The sequence below is a fragment of the Balaenoptera acutorostrata genome, chromosome 14 (genome assembly GCF_949987535.1).
Source record: "Balaenoptera acutorostrata chromosome 14, mBalAcu1.1, whole genome shotgun sequence".
Lineage (NCBI taxonomy): Eukaryota > Metazoa > Chordata > Mammalia > Artiodactyla > Balaenopteridae > Balaenoptera > Balaenoptera acutorostrata.
In genome coordinates this window covers 25,726,746-25,749,618 of record NC_080077.1, presented here as the reverse complement: position 1 = coordinate 25,749,618, position 22,873 = coordinate 25,726,746, and the positions used below count along the sequence as shown (strand labels likewise).

General features: G+C 38.2%; 1 protein-coding gene across 2 annotated transcripts; it reads left to right on the top strand.

Annotated features, from left to right (window-relative positions):
- Positions 1–4,028: 4,028 nt before the first annotated feature.
- On the top strand, positions 4,029–21,167 carry CCDC28A (coiled-coil domain containing 28A). Of its 2 annotated transcripts, XM_057527889.1 has the most exons (6): positions 4,276–4,388; positions 6,053–6,252; positions 9,561–9,724; positions 14,451–14,605; positions 16,378–16,430; positions 20,605–21,167. In XM_057527889.1, exons 2-6 carry the CDS (start codon positions 6,095–6,097, stop codon positions 20,657–20,659), a joined length of 585 nt encoding a protein of 194 aa, XP_057383872.1. In that variant the 5' UTR covers positions 4,276–4,388; positions 6,053–6,094; the 3' UTR covers positions 20,660–21,167. The 2 variants fall into 2 exon arrangements, with proteins under 2 accessions (XP_007191002.2, XP_057383872.1); XM_007190940.3 differs by lacking the exons at positions 4,276–4,388; positions 20,605–21,167 and adding an exon at positions 4,029–4,191 and having other exon boundaries at positions 16,378–19,870.
- The last annotated feature ends 1,706 nt before the right edge of the window (positions 21,168–22,873 follow it).

Genomic DNA, 22,873 nt, shown 5'->3' with positions numbered 1-22,873 from the left:
GAATTGTCCTCCTATCTTGCTGACAGCCATCCCCTAATCCTGTTAACTACTCCTGCCCTTAAAAAGGAAGTGTGAATACGAAATTATATTAAAACATTAACTTTGTAGAATCACAAAACGAAACTATACCAAATATGAAGTTTTTTAAATAATCACCCGGGCAAGAATTTCCCTAAGCTTCAGGATTAGTTCCTTCCTGAGATCCCTTGGTATGAAGGCTTGGGAAACAAAACACAAATTGCCCAGCTGAAAAAAGAGCACTTGCCTGGGGATTAGTGACATCATCTGATTGGCATTTTGACTGGGCCTACATCTATGGACTTTGGGGTTTAAAGAAGAATTATGTGAAACACTTTACTTTCAGAAATAAAATCAGAGAACTTCATTCATTCATAACACATACATTTATTGAGCACCTACCTTATGTCATGCTCTATGTAATGCACAATACAATGTGCTTAAGATACAAAAATCAAATAAAAAATAATATCTGCCCTCAAGGAACTTAAAGCCTATTGAGGGAGACAGATTAATCAAAGACCATATATGTGAGAATTTTGTAAATGTCTAAGTCCGTAACTTTTCAGGTCAGTTGTTTACCCCCTTGTTTGCATTTCCAAAGCAGTCAGCAGTAAAATACTTACAATTTTAAGGATCCCTGTGTTTATTTTGGGACCCTTCACTAATGCTTAAGATGTATATCTTAGAATAGACCAGAAATCCACACCACCACACTGACTGGCATTCTTTCAGTTCCATGAATATGGCAAGCTCATTTCTGCTTTAAGCCTTGTTTACTAGCTGTTTCCTGAGTCAGGCATGCAAAGAAGCATTGATTCTGATCTATCTTGGCCTAGGCATTCTAGTATAGGAGGAAAAGGAGATGTAGGAACCCTTGGAAATGATAGATAGACTTCCAAGTTAAAAAATCAAAACCCAAAATCTCTTCCCTAAAAGAACCACAAGGGACAACAGGGCGTGACCCTTTTCCAGGCACTGAGGTAGAATAGCCATTTGCTTTGGGTTGAGATACCTTTCATCTCCTTTAGAGTGTAACCTCCAGGGGAAAGACATTGCCAGTTTGCAGCTCAACAAATGAAGATGTACAACAGTGGCTTCCAAACCCATTCATCACCTAAGGACGGTACAGAAAAATATTCCTGATTTAATAAAATGTAAATAAATATTATGACACTTATGATGCTATTGGAAATTTGAACACTGACTGCATATTTGAAAATACTAAGCAATTAGTGCTGTGTTAGGAATAATAGTGATATTATGGTAACGTTTTTAAAAGTCTTTTAGAGATCCATACTGAAATATTACGGATTCAGTGATATCTTGGGTTTGCTTCAATGTAAATATTACTGGACAGGAGAAAATGTCAGGGGAGGGGTATAAGTGAAACAAGATTGCCATGAGTCAACAGCTAGATGATGGATACTCAGGGGTTCATTATATCATTCTGTCTTCTTCAGTATATGTTTGAAATTTTCCATAAGAAATAATATTTTTGAAAATATGCTAGTCTTTTTTTTTTTTTTTTTTTTGGCCGTACTGCGTAGCATGTGGTATCTTCCCCGACCAGGGATCCAACCTGTGCCCCCTGCAGTGGAAGCGCACATTCTTAACCACTGGACCGCCAGGGAAGTCCTGAAAATATGCTACATAGAGTACATTAGTGAGGGGTGAGGGGAGTGGTCTTGTTGATCACAGCTCCTAACCTGGAAATACATACTGTCTTTAGGAAGAAAGTATCTGATTAATTTACACAAGGTGTGCATTTAACAATTCAAAGCAGGGATCTTTGCAGTATAAAGGAAAATCTAGTAAGTCTCAAAGAACAAGATTGCTTTCAAGAACTCTAGATTTCAAATAAAAGTACCTCTATGACTCTATCTCATTACTGTATTATGTTGCAAATGCAAATACCACAGGGCTCAGAGGGATACTAAACGCATTGTGTCTTAGAGAAAAATAGAGATCACCTGAACTGATCTAAAGGAGGCACCTGCTCTTGGGCTTGAACTACTGTTGCCAGTCTACAGTGCAGATCTAGTGTGGTCAGATCTTCCCATTTATTACTGGGATGCCAAATGGATGAGCTGACATCATTTTTAATTCCTTCGCTTTTAACTGTTAGTAACCAACTTGAAAAAAAAAAAATAGCCTGTGAATCACCAGTTTGCAAGTTCTGCTTAATTCAGATAAGACAATTCAGGGATGAGTTAAGAGACATTGAGAAAAGATATTGAGAAGATTGCCCCCTACAGCATTGTTTGTAACGGTGAAAACTGGGAAACAACCTAACCGTCCATCACTATGGGAATTCTCAGATAGTTTGTGGCAAGCCTATTTGATAGAATACTATGTAATTAAGACAAATGAAGTCTAGCCATCTGTATCAATGTGGATAGGTCTCAAAAACATAGAATTGGGTGAGAAGTCAAGTTGTAGATCAATACACAAAATATAAAGCATTCATGTGAAACTTCAAAAGCCAGAAGTCATTCCATATATTGTTTACAAATACATAGTAATAGTGAAAGTATACTAACCTAGATTAGCAAGATGCGTATCAAATTTAAGACCGTAGTTACCCCTCAGAAGGAAAGTAGAGTGGCACTGAGAATAGGTCGCACCCACTTTATCTGTAATGGTATATTTCTTCATTTAAAAATATAAAATGGGGGCTTCCCTGGTGGTGCAGTGGTTGAGAATCTGCCTGCCAATGTAGGGGACACAGGTTCGAGCCCTGGTCTGGGAAGATCCCACGTGCTGCGGAGCAACTAGGCCGTGAGCCACAACTACTGAGCCTGCGCGTCTGGAGCCTGTGCCCCGCAACAAGAGAGGCCGCGATAGTGAGAGGCCCGCGCACCGCGATGAAGAGTGGCCCCCGCTTGCCCCAACTAGAGAAAGCCCTCGCACAGAAACGAAGACCCAACACAGCCAAAAATAAATAAATAAATTAATTAATTAATTAATTTAAAAAAATATACATATAAAATGATAAAACGTAACATCCGTTAATTCTGGGTAGTGGGTGCATGAATGTTTACTCTGTTTTTCTTTTTAAAACATTTCAGAATTTCAAAAAATGGAGGGGGGTGGCGGTAGAACATCCCATATTAGAAACCAGGATAATTGCATTCGCCTGTGCTCTGCCTCTCGGGCATTGATACGACCTCTAGATACGGTTTCCTTATTAGCAAACGAAGGAGAAGTACGTGGTGCTTTCTAGTCTCTTCAATCTAAAGGTCTATGAACCTAAAATCTCCCACCCCCAACGGGGAAGGCTATCCAGATGAGGGAATAAAACATGGATTCTCCCCTCATTTAGGAGAGTTCGATCTCTCTCAATCCTCAACTCCTTCTCCAGAGGGAGTAAAGGTAGGGAGGAACTGTCTTGGCGACAGAGAGACGCAGCCTTTCTGAGTGTCAGCTTCCTCATTTCTAAAAGGGGGTTCTAACACCTAATTCATAGATTGCAGTGAGGTTTAGAGATGACGTCTGTCAAGTGTCTGAATAGTAGCTACTTATAGCAACAGTAATAGCATTTCATTCAGGGGCTCAGCCTCGGGGTTGCTAAACAGAATCACGTTTTTTTACGCTGCCTTACAAGCCAATGTTGGTTTACCTTGCGAAGTCCAGGCGAGGCATTGGAAACAATCCGGAACAGTTGCTATGGCGACGCTCTGGTTCCGCCTCCACGCTTGCTCGAACAGCATGCTGGGAATTGTAGTGCGTAGGAGATGACACTCACGGAGGGGACGGGACAGCTTCCGGAAAAGGTACTACATTTCCGGTTCTTGCCTCCACCTCCCCTCCTTACCCTCCCAGCTTCTGGGCCACTGAGCCCCAAATAAAAGCCCACCTCTGGATCCTCCTTTCCATGCCCGTCGAACTTACAGTGAATGCAGGACAGGGGAAGCAATGCGGTGCCAGGGCCGGAGACGGGAGCCGTACAGGTGGAACAGGAAGAGGCGAGGCTCCCGGCCAGTAAGCGGAGGCTCCGCCTCCTTACGTCACTTCCGTAAACAAAGGGCATTGTGGAGGCGAGAGGTCCGGAATGTGACCCCGGCTCAAGCTGCAGCTGTAGCATCGGCGGCTGCAGCTGCGGCGGTGGCTTCAGAGGCCCCGGGGTCGTTGCAGGTTGTGGAAGAGGACCCCGATCCCCTTCTTCCTCAGGTATGAAGTGGAAGCAAAGGCACCCCCGCAATGTCCCCCTGTAGGCCCCTCCCACCACCGGTTCTGGCCGCTGCCGGATTCTGGGCGGGGAAGGTTCTCTGTGACGGCTGATTAGAGAAGGGCAATGAGGTGAAGTCAAGAGGAATTTCTAGTGGTGCTGCTTGGAGGCTGTGGGTTCCTGGCTCTCAAACTAATGTGTGAGTTGGACTACGAGCTGTAGTCTATGAAGGTCTTCTCTGAATGGTTCCTTGCTGCTTGGTATACAAGAAGGGTTTCAGTGCTCTTGTAGTAGTGATGTTATCTAACCAAAAAAGCATAATTTTCGAGCCCTGGCCCCTCAGAACATCTTATCAATAGTTTAGACCACTGTTGGTTTATTTGCATTGTTTCCTGTTTTTTTTTTATTCTTGTGTCACCAACTGCGTATAAGCATAATTAAATTCGAAAACCAGTGTGTTTATGTGTATCATAAATTTATACAGATCCTTGCCTCTTTGGAGAACTGATATCCCATCTTCTCTATTCAGTTATTTTTTAAACATTTAATTTGTGTTGCATGCTGAAACAACCCCGAAATGTCTGTTCTGTTACTTAAAATGCTTCTTAAAGGAAAAATTGTTAGCCAAGATTTAAGCGGATTTACGTTCGTTATCTGGGATTAGAGACTGGGCAATAGAGCCTTTCCTTTACAGCCTTTGGTCCTTTGGAGGTTTAGCTCCAGTTATGATTGTCTAGAGTCAGCCTGAGCCAACTGAGCTCAATGGTTTAAATAACAGTGCTAGTAACACGGAGTACAGACAGTAGCCAAAAAAAATCTATTTTCATTAAAATTCTCAAATAATTACTTGAGGAGTGACATCAGTAGATTTGAGTCTTTTTGAATGTTCATAGAATGATTAAATTCAGCACAACATACAATAAAAGGCCTAACGGTCCTAGTGCACTTTACAGTCTGATGAGAAGAACAGCCATATAAATTTCTCATCTTATGATACATGAAACAATATAATTAGGAAGAATTTAATATTATGCATAAATAAAAAGGAAATGTGGAAGGATATTTTTAGATGGGTGGCTGTTAGAGAAATAAAGCTGGTTAATACACAAAGGGAAAGTACTGGATAAATAGAAGGTTTTACACATATTCTCTATGGAAGGACTGACTGTAACTTCATAGTGTAACTTTTTTGACATTGACAAAACTAAACATAGATAATAAAGTTTCATGTTTCCTTGGAAATAGGTAGAGAAAGTAAATTTAAAATTGTGATGGAACAAGTTTAATTTTACAGAACTTCATTTGATCAAGGAACTAGAATCAGTATTAACTCTAGGCAGCAGCTGAATTTCTACTTGGTAGTTGAAATAAGGTTTCTAGTTGCTAATTAAAATGCAGGTACCCATGTCAATTATATATCTGTTTGTATCTAGGTGGTTTTTCAAAGAATACGTTTTAGAAGGGAGACCTAAGGGGCACATAAAGCTTGAGTCAGGCTGGATGATTTGTTTAGTGTTTATATGTTGTTCCCCTTCTATAAGAATGTAGGGAACATTGAGGGCAGGGACTTTGTCTTGTTCAGTACTGTCTCTCCAATGCCCCAAATAGTGCCTGACATGTAGAAGAGAGTAAATTTTTGTGGGATGAATTAATAAACAGTGAAAAATTTTTTGTCTAACAGGCAGTTTTGGTTAGGCTTCTGTGTACATAATACAGTAAACTAAGCTTAAGAATCCTTGTTCTAACTTTCTTTAATGACCTCTGAAATTCTTGATCCTCTTTCAGCCCATGAAGTGGGTCTTTGAAGCCCTTTCATTTTGGCGTATTATAGCATATGTGTATAATTTTGCTGTATTTCCTTAGGTCATAAGAAGCTGGCCTTGGTGCAGTAAGGAACTTAAAACAATGGAGGAGCGCAAAGTGAAGAGGAGGAGTCCTAAGTCTTTTAGTGCCCACTCTACTCAGGTTGTTAATGCCAAAAAAAATGCCATTCCAGTTAGTAAAAGCACGGGGTTTTCAAATCCTGCATCACAGTCAACTTCACAGCGACCAAAGTTAAAAAGGTGAATTCTTTTCTTTCACATTATCACAGCAAAATGCTATTAAAGTAAATACTAAATCCACTAATTCTTATAAATTTTTTTCCTCTTGGTTTGACTTTTGAGGCACATATTATATGTGATTTAGAAAAAAATTTTTTGAAGGTTACAGTGTATAGAGATTAGAAAATGCAGAATGAATGATTGGCTTTAAGCCTCTTACTTTGTCTCATATTAAAATATACAGAGCAGGGACTTCCCTGGTGGCACAGTGGTTAAGACTCTGTGCTCCCAACGCAGGGGGCCCGGGTTTGATCCCTGGTCCAGGAACTAGATCCCACATGCATGCCGCAACTAAGAGTTCGCATGCCACAACTAAGGATCCAGTGAGTCGCAACTAAGGAGCCCACCCGCCGTAACTAAGGAGCCTGTATACCGCAAGTAAGGAGCCCTCGAGCCACAACTAAGACCCAACGCAACCAAATAAATAAATAAATATTAAAAAAAAAATACAGAGCAAGAAAACTTGCAGACAAAGTTGATGAGCTAGCCAGAAATGGAAAAGACATATCTGGTTGTTGTTTTTTTTAAGCTGAGTGTTTGTGCTTTGGTAGTTTTATTTTTTTTAAAAGAATGAGTTCACTGTTTTAGTAGAAATGATTTGTATTTATTGTAAATATTTAAACACAGGAAAAATTCAAAGAAGAAACAGAAGAATACTAAAATCCTACCACCTAGAAGTAATCATTATTAATATTTGGTGAACATATTAATATTTGCCTTAAGGCTTTAAAGGAAACGGGGGACAAGTTTAAATGTTACCTATTATTGCTGCATATATGAGTATTTTGTAGGGTTAGATATTTGGAAAGCAGGATAATATCTTAAGAGAAAAAGCATTTCATAATCTCAATCCTCTGGATAATTATGATTAAATAAGCTTCTAACTGCAAGCTTATCATGAGAGTCAGTTAAGGAAGTAATGCTTGTAGCACTTTGTAGCCACTGGATTAACACAAAAGGCAAGATTGCTGGTGATGATCTCACACTGTCCTTGAGGAAACAAAAGGGACATAGCCAGAGACCCTTGGAAAAGAACATTCCAATAAGGACTAAATGAAAAACAAAAGTTATAAGGGCTTCTTTTGAATATATTATCAGATTGGAAAGGGGTTTTCCTCCTGGAGGAGTTTAATTTAGAATCAGATTTTGAATATGGTTATGGTTGATGGGGAAAGAAAGCCAAGAGATTTGAAAGGGAATCACTCCTTTTTCCAAATTTTTGCATCAGTTTATTTGTATCTCATTGTCATTTTCTACCTTGTACTTTTATTTCTCTCCCCTCTTCTAGAATGTGGGCTTCCTGAGGGCTGGGTCTTGTGTGCCAGACAGTATTTAGAGTGGGGCTTTGCACATAGTATAATTTCAGTGAGTGCTTTTTAATTGAATTATTTTAACATAAAGTGAGACAGTGTGACATGATCAAAAACACCAAAGTAAGAAGAAACAGATTTTTATTTTCCTTTTTGAGAAGGTTGTTAAGTGATGAACTGATGCAAAACACTTACTTGGATAAAGCTTCCAATTTGAAAGAAAAAAAAATTTGCTATACTGAAACCTTATAGTCTATAGTAGTTTATGTCAGATTTTACTGTGAATATGGATCTCCTGGGAATGTTTTTAAAATGTAGATTCTGAATCAGTTAGTTCAGGATGGGGCTTCAGCTAAGCATTTCTGATAAGCTCACAGGTAATACTGATGGTACAGGTCTTGGACAGCACTTTGAGTAGCAAGATACTAGATAGTGATAGTAAATCTAATATCACGTATGTAAAATTACAAATCTCTCTTTGTGAAGAACTGTTAGTGACCTAGCGTCAACGGCCTATGTGTTCTAAGTTGATTTCTTTTCACGGGAATTAATTAGTCTTGCCACCTTTACCCGCACACTCAGAGCCCCCCAGTACACCCTATTCGTCTTACCCACATTGTGGCGAGTGCACTTGTGGGGAAGAGGTCTTCATGCTACGTTACGTAGAAATTAACTGAGTCCTGAATATATGTGTTACGTCAGGATCTATAGCACGTGTCGGGGTTATAAAAGTAACACACAACCCCCTCTCCCATTTTTGCCTGGTTCACTCCTAGTCTTTAAGCCTTCACTCACATATCACGTTTAGGATGTTTTCTCTGCTGCCCTTAGGTTGAGTAGACTGTTCTTTCTCTCTGCTCCCGTATCACAGTACGTATAGCACCATCACTCCAGAGTTTGAGAGCCTGGCATATGCTAGACGTGTGTAATGAGAACTAGCCTAGTCCAGGGGTTCGGAAAGGGCCTTCCTGAGCAAATCACATTTAAACTGAGACTTGAAGGATGTGTGGGAGGTAGCCTGGCAAGGATGGCAGTGAGGGGAAGGGTGCTAACGTGGGCAGAGGATTAGCTGCAAGGAGACGAGAGAAGGGATTTCTAGGAAGCAAAAGAGATTCAGAATGTCTAGAGTACTGACATACAAGAGAGGATAGAATTTCTTCAGGTTATCGGACTACTGAAAGGTTTGCATTAAGTAATTATATGATCTGACTTTACTTTTAAAAAATTGACTTGGCTGCCATCTGTGGGCTCAGAGACAGCACGTAGAGGCCGGGAGACCAGCTGGGAAGCTGCTGGAGTAGCTGGGTCAGGTATAGGACAGTGGCAGTGGAGGAGGAGAGATTAGAGACAGCTCTATGGGTGTGACCAGTAGGACTTCATGACTGCACGTGGGGGCCTTAGGAAGCTGGAGGAGTCAAGGATAACAGGTTCTAGCGCTCCATCACATGTTGGTTGTGAATTTCTGTCTGTCTTTCTCCTTAGACTGGGCGTGCTTCAGTGCAGTCACTGATGTCCTGCACGCGTTCATATACTCAGTGTCTGGCACCGTGTCAGCTACAGAGTAGGGGCCCCATAGCCACTTGTTGGACAGCCCATAGTTCAGGGAACAGCTAGGATAAAGTTAGATGGGAAAGCAGAATATGTTTACGGAGAAGTGAAATATGAAACACAGGCTAGTAAAAGTTTTTTTTTTGCAGTCCAAAGAATTACCATAGAGTAAAAGTACATTACTCAAACTCTTTATATACCTTAGTAGTTATAGTTTATACATTTGTTTGAGATTTCATAGCCTGTTCTTTTGGTTTCTGCCTTGAAATGGCTGCTTTTATTTAGTATTGATTTTATTTGGATGTCTTGTTTTTCCCTTAATCTAGAACAGCCTGAAAAAATATCTCTTTTTAAAGGTAATTATAGGTAAAGGTAAAAATTATTAATTTTTTTATTACACCCTTTTTACAGAGTGATGAAGGAAAAGACCAAACCTCAGGGTGGAGAAGGCAAAGGCGCTCAGTCAAGCCCGATCCAGCACTCCTTCCTCACCGATGTCTCTGATGTCCAGGAGATGGAGAGGGGGCTCCTCAGCCTTTTGAATGACTTCCACTCTGGAAAACTCCAAGCATTCGGTAATCCATAGACGTTTCTCTCTACTCTTTTTCTTCTCAAGATGTTTGCATCATATTTTCTGCATGTATTTTGCAATTCCTTTTTGAAGTGTCATTTTCTTTTATTTAAAAAAAAACAAAACAAAACAACAGTCCAGAGGCATAAAACGCAATCATCCTAGATTTCATTTGTCGTGGGATATAATTTGTCTTGTAAGATTTCAGGAAAAAAGTTTTTTAAAAAGGGAGGGTTAGTTGAATTGTTAAAGTAGGATTGCTGTTGACGGACTAAGTATCTTGAAAGTGTAACAAACAAAAGGGACATTCTCTGTCAACTGAAATACTTTAGATTTAGTGTTTCAGTTTTAGAAAGACTCAAGATCACTTTTCTTTACCCTTTCAAGCCTAAACTTGTTTCTTGCTCACAATACCTGACTTTCGAATATTAAAGAATCTGGCTTGATGAAGACGTAAGAACAGTTAACTGATCGTCCCAATAAAACTCTGAGTAGGTATTTTTGTATGCGAGTTCACAAAGTGTATGGTCAGATTTTTCATGTTCAGCTTCCAACTCACTTTATAAGCTTTTTCTGATTATAAAAATTATTTCCCTGCCTTTTTAAAAAGCAATCTAAAAATTGTTGAGTGCACACATATGGAATCTCACACAAAAGCATAAATGTCATCAACATAAATATTTTGTTTTTAAGTGCTGTCTTTCCCCTCCCCAGCTCTTTTACTTGGCTTCCCTACCCCTTCCCTTACGTCCTCTACTGCCTCTGCCTCCCCCCAGCCCCAACCAGTTAACTGTGTGACACACACACACACACAGATTTTTCTTTTCATTGTTTTCTACAAGTAGTGTCTTATATACACTTTTCGGTGTCTTGCTTTGATCACTAAACAATACCTGATGAAAATCTCTCTGAGTCACCTGGTATAGCTCTAATTCATTCTTTTTTTTAATGGCTACATAATTTTCAAGTTGTGAATATACCCTGGTTTATTCAGCCATTTCTCTGTTGAAGGGCATTTACTTCGTCTCCAGTTTGGAGCCGCTAAACTCAATGGTGTAGTGAACATCATTTTACATATATCCTTATGTGGCTGTTTTGATTTCTTTGGGATGGATTCCCATGAGTGGGATTACTGGGTCAAAGCATAGAGGTAATTTTAATTTAATTTTATTTTATTTTTTTATTTTTTTAAAATTTTCTTTATTTATTTTTGGCTGTGTTGGGTCTTCGTTTCTGTACGAGGGCTTTCTCTAGTTGCGGCGAGCGGGGGCCATTCTTCATCGCGGTGCGTGGGCCTCTCACTATCACGGCCTCTCTTGTTGCGGAGCATAGGCTCCAGACGCGCAGGCTCAGTAGTTGTGGCTCACAGGACCAGTTGCTCCACGGCATGTGGGATCTTCCCAGACCAGGGCTCGAACCCGTTTACCCCTGCATTGGTAGGCAGATTGTCAACCACTACGCCACCAGGGAAGCCCAATTTTAATTTTAATAAAAGTATCCAGATTGCTTTTCTTTTTTTTTTTTTTTAATTTTTATTTATTATTTATTTATTATGTTTATTTTTGGCTGTGTTGGGTCTTTGTTTCTGTGTGAGGGCTTTCTCCAGTTGCTGCGAGTGGGGGCCACTCTTCATCGCGGTGCGCGGGCCTGTCACTATCGCGGCCTCTCTTGTTGCGGAGCAGAGGCTCCAGACGCTCAGGCTCAGTAGTTGTGGCTCACGGGCCCAGTTGCTCCGCGGCATGTGGGATCTTCCCAGACCAGGGCTCGAACCCGTGTCCCCTGCATTGGCAGGCAGATTCTCAACCACTGCGCCACCAGGGAAGCCCCAGATTGCTTTTCAAAAAAGCTATTGCACTTTTAGTTTTCATTAACAATTTATGAAACAACTCTTTTCCCTGAATTCCCACCAGCTAATAGGTATTACCAGCCTTTTCATTTTTGCCAGCCTGTTGCTGTAAAGGGTTTTTTTTATTACTGTTGAATTTGAATAGCCATGAATGTTTGTTAAGCGGTTGGATTGCTCTTTTTTAGGACCTTTACCCAGTTTTTTATTTGGTCATTTATCCTTTTGTTGTTAATTACTAAGAGCCCTTTGCATATTTTAGGTACTAACCCTCTGACCTATTTTGTTTTTATTTTTTTAAGCAACATTAGTGTGTCTGTGGATTTTATGGTATACATCGCCTTGTAAAAGTTTTAAATTTTTGTATACTCAAATATGTCTATCTTTTCTTATAGTTTCTGGGTTTCCAGTCATGGTTATACTATTATTTGAAAAGAAGACATTAAAAACACGTTATTTATTTCACAAAGATGTTTTATGACATCCCTTCCTCCTTGCTTTACTCCATCCTGGTAAGGTGGCATCTTTAGAATGCTTTCACTTCCCTCTCCCCTCTCTTCTCTCCCACCCTTGAGATATAATCTCTGGATCACTTTTACTTCTTCACTTTTCTCCCCAACACCCTTCCTGCCCTAACTTTTAAGTGACTTTGTATTCTTGGATTGAAGTCTCTGTTATTCGATGGTTTGCTATATATAAGCATTGCAGATGAGAAGTTGATTGCCAGTTGGATTCTTTCTTTTTTTTTTAAAGATTTATTTATTATTTATTTATTTATTTTATTTATTTTTGGCGCGTCGGGTCTTAGTTGCAGCACGCGGCATCTTCTATTGCGGCACAGGGGCTCTTCGTTGTGGTGCACGGGCTTCTCACTAGTTCTGGCATGAGGGCTTTCTCTCTCTAGTTGTGGCGCACAGGCTCCAGGGCATGTGGGCTCTGTAGTTGTGGCGTGCGGGTTCCTGAGAGCATGGGCTCTGTAGTTTTGCAGCACGCAGGCTCTCTAGTTGAGGCATGCAAGCTCAGTAGCTGTGGCGTGTGGGCTTAGCAGCCCCGTGACATGTGGGATCTTAGTTCCCTGACCAGGGATCGAACCCGCATCCCCTGCATTGTAAGGTGGAGTCTTTTTTTTTTTTTAAACATCTTTATTGGAGTATAATTGCTTTACACTGGTGTGTTAGTTTCTGCTTTATAACAAAATGAATCAGTTATACATATACATATGTCCCCATAACTCTTCCCTCTTGCATCTCCCTCCCTCCCACCCTCCCTATCCCACCCCTCTAGGTGGTCACAAAGCACCGAGCTGATCTTCCTGTGCTATGCGGCTGCTTCCCACTAGCTATCTATTTTACATTTGGTAGTGTATATATGTCCATGCCACTCTCTCACCCTGTCACATCTTACCCCTCCCCCTCCCCATATCCTCAAGTCCATTCTCTAGTAGGTCTGTGTCTTTATTCCCGTCTTGTGTAAGGCGGAGTCTTTACCACTGGACCACCAGGGAAGTCCCTGGATTCTTTCTTACCAAGTAATTTTTTTCAGTCTCAATGCTTGAAAGATTTTCTCCTTTATCTTTAAAGTTTAAGCATTTACCAGAATATGCTTAGGACCGTATCATCCCTGCCTGGAAATCAGTGAGCCCTTCATATCTGCCAACTCATCTTTCATCTCAAGGAACATTTTTTTCTATTGGTCATTTATTTCTCCTCCATCTGTTCCTTTTTATCCTTTTGGAGATTCTATTGTTCTCATGTTAGGTCACCTGGGTCCATCCCCTGAATCTTTTCTCTTGTTCCTTGTGATTTCTACCTCTTTATATTTTTACTCTATATTGTTTTCCTCTGTCTATATAATATATGTACATCTTTATATGTATACACACACACACATACATATATATCTCTTGAGGTAGTTCTTCCACTTGACCTTCCAGGTTGCTAACTGTTGAAAAACATCATTAAAATAGAGGAAATATGAGATATTTTACTATGAAGAAAGGATGATTTTGAAAGAGCTGTAACTAGCTTTAAAATTATTAGTAGTCCTTAACATAATGTAATATAGTCAATTTATGAAGATGTTATAAAGCTGGCTAGAGGAAAAAATAGTATAATTTACATTAATTCATATTTATTCAAGATACATACTTCACCTTTAGCTGAGCTATATTATACCTTTGAGAAAAATCAAAGGTTTTGGGAGGGGAAAATGATAGTGTCAAGAATTTGCAGAGGCTGTACTGAAACTGAATGAAAATATGTAATATTTCATGTATATACATCAGTTGCTCTGGGCAGATAATGCTACCTCAGAGGAGTCTAGTCAATAAACAACGCAAGACCTATCCTTTAGCAATAAGTTGTCTTCCTCTACTGTGTATATATTGTGGTTCTCATGCTTCATTACATTCTTGACACTTTATAAATATTTTCACTTATATTTCTTAAAGGAGGAGTACATGGTTGGTTGGCAGAATGATTCATGGTTGAAGTCCTTATAGGACTCTTAGTTTCACTCAGATCATTATAAAATGTTGGGTTACTCAGTTTTAATGGCAGTTGTCAACTAGGATGTGAATAGATGGTGTTAACACCTCTATATATGATATTACTATTGAAAAAATTTTTTTTACCTAAAGGGTTCTTTCATTCTTAAATTTTTTTTCTATATCATTTTTTAATGCCCATGATTATTTTTTAGATTGTTGTTGTTTTCCTGGTTGGAGATTTGATTTATAATTTTACACAGAAAATATGCAGTCATTAATGTAATTTACAAAAGAAAGAAAACCAATTTCTTTTAAGCACCTTGACTTTAGAAGTTTCTCCTCAAGACAGTTAGTTTGACCTATCCTAATCTTTATTAATGTTCTGGAATGTTCCCCCAGGAAATGAATGTTCCATTGAACAGATGGAACATGTTCGGGGAATGCAGGAGAAATTAGCTCGCTTGAATTTGGAGCTCTATGGGGAGTTAGAGGAACTTCCTGAGGATAAGAGAAAAGCAGCCAGTGACGCCAATCTGGATAGGCTTCTGTCTGATGTGAGTACAGTCCTCTTTCTTTACTCTTTTCTTAATCAAAATTTTTATTGAGATAAATTCACCATTTTAACCATTTTAAAGTATAAATTCAGTGATTTTTAGTATATTCACAATGTTGTGCAGACATCACCACATGTAATTTCAGAACATTTTCATCACTCCAAAAAGAAATCCTCTACCTCTCAGTGCTCCCCTCCCCCTATCCCCCAGCAACCACCAATCTATTTTCAGTCTCTATAGATCTGCCTATTCTGGACATTTCATATAAATGAGAATCATAAAATATGTGGCTTTTTATGTCTGGATTCTTTCACTTAATGTAATGTTTTCAAGTTTTATCCATGTTGGACTTTATACTCTTTTTTGAAAGCAATATATCCAAAGGATATATTGGGATCCAGTATATCCTTGTATTTACATCTAAGCATATTTTCTGGGATATTGGCAAGTCTAAAAGGAAAATATTTGCTTCTGTACATATAAAAGATCTTAAGATATAGAAGATAGTAGGTCAAAAGATCCTGGTATGATTAATACATTTTGCCTTATTTACTCAGGTGGTAGTTACTTACACTATGTTTGGTGTTTATGGTTATTTAGTAGGTTGCCATGTGTATTTGCTTGCAAGGGTTGCCGTAACAAAGTACCACAGACTGGGTGGCTTAAGCAACAGAAATTAATTTTCTCACAATTCTGGAGGCTGAGAGCTGGAGACCAAGGTGTCAGCAGAGTTGGTTTCTTCTGAGGTCTCTCTCCTTGGCTTGTTGAAGACCATCTTCATGTTCACATGGCATTCTTCCTCTCTGTGTGGGTCCCTATGTCCAAATTTCCTCTTTTTGTAAGGAAAATAGTCATACTGGATTAGGGCCCATCTTAATGACTTCATTTTAACTTAATTCCCTCTTTTAAGAACGTGTCTCCAAATATAGTCACGTTATGAAGTATTAAGGGTTAGGACTAAAACATGAATTTTGGGAGGATACAATTCAACCAGTAACACCATATAGGATTCTTATATACTGAAAAGTGTTAATTAAATTTGCCTCTTTAAATCTTTTTTGGAACAAAAATAAATAAAAATTGAATTCAACATACTTTAGTTTCAGATTCCATATTTACCAGTAACAGAAATGGTTAATTTCTATTGCTTTTCTCTATCTTTTGAATAAGTAAATGTGAGTGAAATTGTATGCCCATAGTTAAAAAATTTCAAACCTATACTTTTAATTGTGATTGTGGTACGTTGAAAACTGAATTTGAAACCAGAAAGCCTTTGTTTAGTCCAGGGTCTACATAGAGCTGTATAACTTTGGGCAATTTAATGTTTTTGTAACTCAGATTTTTCTCTCTGTGAAATAAGGGTGGTTAATTCTACCTCATACTAAAAACTGAATATCACATAAAATCGTTTTTGTAATTCATAAAGTTCTTAAAGATTTTGATCATTAAAATGGCAGCTTTTAAAAAAAAGTCTATTATTAGAGATGATTATAATTAAGCATGGTTTTAAGAATCCTTATAAAACTTCAGTTTTTGTCATATGGTTTTGATTCTCTTATATTCTTATTTCATAAATACTAAAGCTACTTTATTATTATTTTGCATAAGTGAATTTCCCAGTCTGGAAATTTTTAGAAAGTTTTTTCTATAATACTTTTTTGTTTAAAGAAAGCTTAAATGTGAAATAATGTCTTTAATAATGTATGGTTAACAATTATCTATGATAGTTATCTTATAAAAATAAAAATTAAATTTGTTACTTTGTGTTACAGCTAGAAGAATTGAATTCTTCCATGTATCCTTTGCTTAACATCAACAGTGAAAAGTTCACAGATTATAATTTTTGGTGAATAGTCCCAGTCAAGTGAAGAAACCTACTGCTATTTACTGGGGCCATCTTTCTTTCCCTTTAGTTTCTAAATGGAATTTCCCAGTTGTTTTGTATGCTGAAATTTTGTTTTTCTATGGTTTGTGCTTTGCTTTGTATGGTTTCTGGGTTTTTAAGACAAAATTTTAAAATGTTTTAATCAAGAGAATTAAGAATTAGGGTAGTTGCCATATACATTATTTTGAATCTTGGATTCTTAAGCTAAATGGAAGTGGGATAGCAGACATAATACAGTACTCTAAATTTAGGGTTAGAACTAGAATATTTTAGATGCATTTAAAAAGTGTATTATAGGATTAACTTAAAGGAAATCACAAAGGCACATGTAAAATATTCATGTTTTGACATTTCAATTTAGAGCAATTATTTCAAGAAATTTTTAAAATGTATTTTTGAACATACTGATAGGCACAATGTGAGATAGATATATAAGAACAAAAAAAAAATGATCCTGCCTGTAAAATAATTTTAGTGGTAAGACATCTCTTTGAACCAAATAATGAGATACTGGAAAGGATACTGGTTGTAGAGTTAAGAGATTTGATTTTCAAAATTTGGTTCCACGTTTTGCTAATGTAAATTTGGGTAGATTGTTTAACATTTCAGAGTATCATCTTTAATATGGGGTAACTACTACATGTAATCATGTGTATATGAAAATTTCCAAACTATATAGAATATATATTTTTAAAAAATCACTCTTATTGCCATAACATATACTGTTACTAACTGCTGAATTATGCAGTAAAAACAATGAAGAAATAGGAAGATATATACAAATCCAGTAATAGTAATTAATATCTCACCTTTATTGAATACCTGCTATTTGCCAAGCATTATATGAAGTGTTTTACACGCATTATCTCATTTGGTCCTACTCTTGGAAGTAGGTGGTGTTATACTCCCCATTTTACAGATGAAGAAAATACAGTTTTGAGAAGCCACATAAACTGTAGGAGATATTAATGTAAGATACCACTGCCAAGAAAGAGTTTAATATGGGGGTAAGATAGGAGTTAATTAGGAGGCTTTTCTTAGGAGTAGTTCCCGGTTCTTTTTTTTCTTTGTATTTGTTTTACGTTATATTCTATGCTTTATATTCTCTCTCTGCTTATGACACATAACTCCTCTCCTCTTATCTGAGCTTCTGTTAAACATTTAGACTCATTTGTCTCCCGCTTTCCTCACTTCAGCCCCCACGGTTCAGCAGGCCGTGGTGGTAGACTGCAAGCACATGGCCTTTGGATCGCTTGGTCTCAGGTCTTGGTAAGCAGCTATGTAACCTTGAGCAAAGCCTAGCAACCCTAGTTTCCTCATCTGTAATAAATGTTCTTTCCGTATTCATACTTTCTCCTCCTAATTTTCCTCTCTGTCATCAGTGCCCCTATTATTATTATTTTTTAAACATCTTTATTGGCGTGTAATTGCTTTACAATGTTGTGTTAGTTTCTGCTGTATAACAAAGTGAATCAGCTATACGTATACATATATCCCCATATCTCCTCCCTTTTGTGCCTCCCTCCCTCCCACTCTCCCTATCCCACCCCTCTAGGTGGTCACACAGCACCAAGCTGAGCTCCCCGTGCTATGCAGCTGCTTCCCACTAGCTATCTATTTTACATTTGGTAGTGTATATATGTCCATGCCACTCTCTCACTTTGTCCCAGCTTACCCTTCCCCCTCCCCGTGTCCTCAAGTCCATTCTCTACCTCTGCGTCTTTATTCCTCTCCTGCCCCTAGGCTCATCAGAACCATTTTTTTTAGACTCCATATATATGTGTTAGCATACAGTATTTGTTTTTCTCTTTCTGACTTACTTCACTCTGTATTGACAGACTCTAGGTCCATCCACCTCACCACAAATAACTCAATTTCGTTTCTTTTTATGGCTGAGTAATATTCCATTGTATATATGTGCCACATCTTCTTTATCCATTCATCTGTCGATGGACACTTAGGTTGCTTCCATGTCCTGACTATTGTAAATAGTGCTGCAGTGAACATTGTGATGCATGTCTCTTTTTGAATTAATGGTTTTCTCAAGTGCCCCTATTATTTTAATCTTCAAGATTGTTTAAAAATCCCTTCTATGACTATAGCAGACATTGCTAATCAGTCATGGCACTATCTGCCATTTAGCCTGGACAGGGGCATGAAATTATTTGCTGTCTCTTAAGTACAGTTAGTTGTCAGGTGTTATCAGTTCTGTTTTGTATTCTTCCTTCATTCTCTACCCTCATCACCTGATTCCACAGCCTTTCAAATTTCTGTTCTCTAGAAACTCTAGAGCTGCACTGTCCAATATGGCAGCCACTAGCCAAGTAACTACTGAGCACATGAAGTGTTGGCAACATGGATTGACATGTGCTTTAAGTAAAACGTGCACACCTGATTTCAAAGATTTAGAATGAAAAGATGTAAACTATCTCAATATTTTTATGATTACATGTTGAAATGATAATTTCCTGATTATGAGTATAAATAAAATATATTTTAAAAACTATGTCTGTGGCTTACATTATATTTCTATTGGATAGTACTGCTGTAGACTTTAGACATTGCCACTGAGTTATTCTTCCTAAAACATCACTTTCATCTTGCCATTCTTGTTTCTTACCAAGTTTTTTACTATGTCAGATTTTAAAAAGGTTCTCAGTAATTTGATCACGGCATATTCATCCTGTTATAGTTTTCATTATTTTTCATTCCCACCCAGTTGGCTCTCTGGATGCCCAAGTTCATGCTCACCTTAATGCCTTTGTTCAGGTTGTACTTTCTCTCTAGAGTTGCTCTGGCCTCCCCCTTCTCCTTATCAAATAACACTCAAGCTGACCACTTCCATAAAGCATTTCGTTTGTACCCCAAACTAGCATTCTGCATTATTTCATTATCTGTTGATATGTGTTATATCTCATCCTTCCAACTGAACAAGAATATCTCTGACGGCACAGCTCATGTCTGTACATTTTTGCAAACGTCTGCTATACACGTATTGCTAGCATTTAGTTGTCCTCAATATATCCAGATCATTGTTTGAATTGAGTCTTGAAAAACAGGTGGCAAGTGGATCATATAGATCAAAGAGGAAAATGAAAGGCAGTAATGAGAAGGGAATGGAATAAACTATGCAGGAATTTTATCCTATTTCCAGTTTTCTTGAAGAATAATTCAGAGGATTATAGGAAAGGTTTTAGAGCTATGATGATTTTATTTTATTCTCTTGGACTTTCACAAAGAAATTATTTTCCCAAGGAAATGAAGTGGTGGTGTCGTTTCAAGTGAATTTTGTTAATCCAGTAAGTTTTCATATTTGCCTCTAATCAGTTTACCAAGAAAATGATTCTTGCTGCATTAAAATAATTCTGTGCTCTATTAGAACCTGGAACATAGTCTTTTTTTTTTTTAAGCCCTATTTTTTATTTTTATTTTTATTTTTATTTTTATTTTTATTTTTATTTTTTCTTTTTTTGGCTGCATTGGGTCTTCGTTGCTGCGCGTGGGCTTTCTCTAGTTGCGGCGAGCAGGGGCTACTCTTCGTTGTGGTGCACGGCCTTCTCATTATGGTGGCTTCTCTTGTTGCGGAGCACGGGTTCTAGGTGCGCGGGCTTCAGTAGTTGCAGTACACAGGCTCAGTAGTTGCGGAGCACAGGCTCTCGGTGTGCGGGCTTCTGTAGTTGCGGCGTGTGGGCTCAGTAGTTGTGGAGCATGGGCTCTAGGCCTGCAAGCTTCAGTAGTTGTGGCTTGCGGGCTCTAGAGAGCAGGCTCAGTTGCTCAGTGGCATGTGGGATCTTCCCGGGCCAGAGATTGAACCTGTGTCCCCTGCATTGGCAGGCGGACTTTTAATCACGGCGCCACCAGGGAAGTCCTGGAACATAGTCTTGAATCAGTGATTTGTTTTTAAATCTTCAGATTCTAGACATAGCAAAATTACTTTGCTCCATTTAAAGATTGTCTTACCACATCCAAGTTTCTCAATAGCAGCATAGGCACTTTCCCTTTAAACATACTTCTTTTTTTAATACCTCTGTCTCTTAGCTCTTGAATGTAATTTCCAGAAATTTAAAAGAAGTACTCATTAGAGAATGAAAATCTTCTTAACTGATGAATCCAGACAGAAACTCCATTTGGCAGATGCACAAGATGTTCCAAATACTTCTGCCGGCTAAAATGAAATGCGGTCGCTTTCTCGTGGTTTGAAGAAAAGCATCATTCTTTACTCTTCTAGCTGAATCCAGTAGCGGAATCATCTTCCACAATAAGGAATTAATTAAAGTGCAAGTGCAGTGACTGCTTTCACATGCTGCTTTCAGTGAACTCGACTTGCTATAATTCACCATAACTGGAGGCCTCGGCCTTGTGGAAGGCGTAATCAGGAAATGTGATACAGAGCTTTTGCTGCTATGCTTTATATTGTTGCCTTACGGGTTATACTTGAAATGCACTGTGCTAAATGTTGTTGATGGGGCTGAAGGATTTATCCTTCCTGAGCTCACCAAACTTATTCCACTGTTGATCATAAGTTGATGATGCCCAGGCTTTTCGTGGGAGCCCAGCTTCAGTTTACGTTAGACAATCAGTACACACGCCCGGTGTGTTTTCCAGTGGCCAGTGACAACAAAATGTTAAATGAGTATTTGTGAAATTTGCTATTTTTAATAAAGTGATTGTTTTAAATTAGTCTCTCTGTCTGTTTTGGAGAAACCTGTAGTCTTCAATCTGGGAATACAAGGGCTCAGTCCTCAAAGGTAAACTGTGTTTAGAAAATTGAGGTTCTGTAACTTTCTTGCAAATCTTGCACCTTATGCACATTTAAATATTGGCATAATGAAAAGAGCATGATCTTTGACCTTACTTAGACCTTGATTTGAATCCGCATTCTGCCCATTAGCTTTGGGTTCATGTGTGTTTACTCAGTTTCTATTTTAATTTTTGTTTTTAATCTAGAAAATGAGGTTAATGACCAGCGTGTAGTGGTTGTTATGAAGAAGTAAAAAAGTACATATAAGATGCTTAGTACAATAGCTGACACCAGTAATGTTCAGCAAACAGTAGCTGAACATTAACATTAGTTTTTAAATAGCTTTATTGAAATAATTCATATGCCATAGACTTGACCTTTTCTAATGTATATAATTCAGCGGTTTATAGTAGATTCACAGAGTTGTGCATCCATCATCATAATTTAATTCTAGAACATTTTCATCACCTCAGAAAGAAACTCATTAGCAGTCACTCCCTATCTCCCAAACCCCTCAGCCCTTGGCAACAGTAATCTATTTTCTGTTTCTACGGATTTGCCAATTTTGAACATTTTCTGTCAATGGAATCATACAATACATGGCTTTTGTAACTGGCTTCTTTTACTTAGTATAATGTTTTCAAGGTTTCAAGGTTCATCCATGTTGTAGCATGTTATCAATACTTCTTTTCCTGGCCGAATCACATTCCATCGTATGGATATACGACATTTTGTTTATCCATTTATAGCTCACTTGCCTTCATCTTTTAGAGTAGGTCCATGCTTCTTCCTCCTTGTTTCCAGGCCACAGAAACAAGCACCTAATGGGAGATGGGGAGGGTGGGGACCCATTGAACAATATTTTTTAAAAGTCTCAACTTCAGTAGTTTTTGGCATTCTGTGTTCCAAGAGTTTTGATCAGTTTATCTAATCAGTCTTTTTAATACCCCTTTTAAAACTGAGAAAATCACCAGAACATTAAATGTAACCTTCAAAACTGCTTTGTTGGATTGAGCAAGTAGGGATTCCAAGGGAAAAAGCATTCTAGGGTCTGACAGAGCAAAAGGAAACTTTGCCAATTGACGTGTTTTTCTTGGATGGGTCCTGAGATAAAGCAAAAGCTGTTTCATGTGGCTTAGTGACAGAGCAGCAGATTGACCTTGTTTATTCAGCTGGTTCGTTTGTCCTTTGTGTCAGTGAACCCCATGTGGGTCCCAGGTAACAAATTTTTAGTTTATCTAATTTGTATCCTTTCACACAACTAAAACATGTTAAAGGCAACAGGGGGAAAAAATTAGGTGCTTGGATCAGAATAAAATTTATTGTTTATTATACAGATGTTGCATATTTATTGTAGAAATTTTTTAATTGATTTTTTAAAAGTACTACCAGAGCAAACCACTTAACATTTGTTTACATACTTCCAGACTTCTTAGACAAACGTTTATTTACAAAAATTAGGTAGTACTATTCATATGCTTTTCTAACCTGCTTTTCATGTTGTGAACATCTTTCTCTGGTGGTAACTATTCATCTACATATAAATGAAAAAAACTTCCAGGCTTCACAATAAATACTTAAAGGCATTTTGACCAGAACCATTAGAAATTAATTAAGAAGGATGTTGCTTTGGCTTTGGTAC

Bases quoted from the DNA above. Each gene is read 5' to 3' on its own strand.
- CCDC28A (XM_057527889.1), top strand. From the start codon at position 6,095: ATGGAGGAGCGCAAAGTGAAGAGGAGGAGTCCTAAGTCTTTTAGTGCC. The intron at 6,253-9,560 runs GTGAATTCTTTT...CCCTTTTTACAG, and splicing joins CAGCGACCAAAGTTAAAAAG to AGTGATGAAGGAAAAGACCA. The intron at 16,431-20,604 runs GTTCACAGATTA...TGATGAATCCAG, and splicing joins CTTAACATCAACAGTGAAAA to ACAGAAACTCCATTTGGCAG.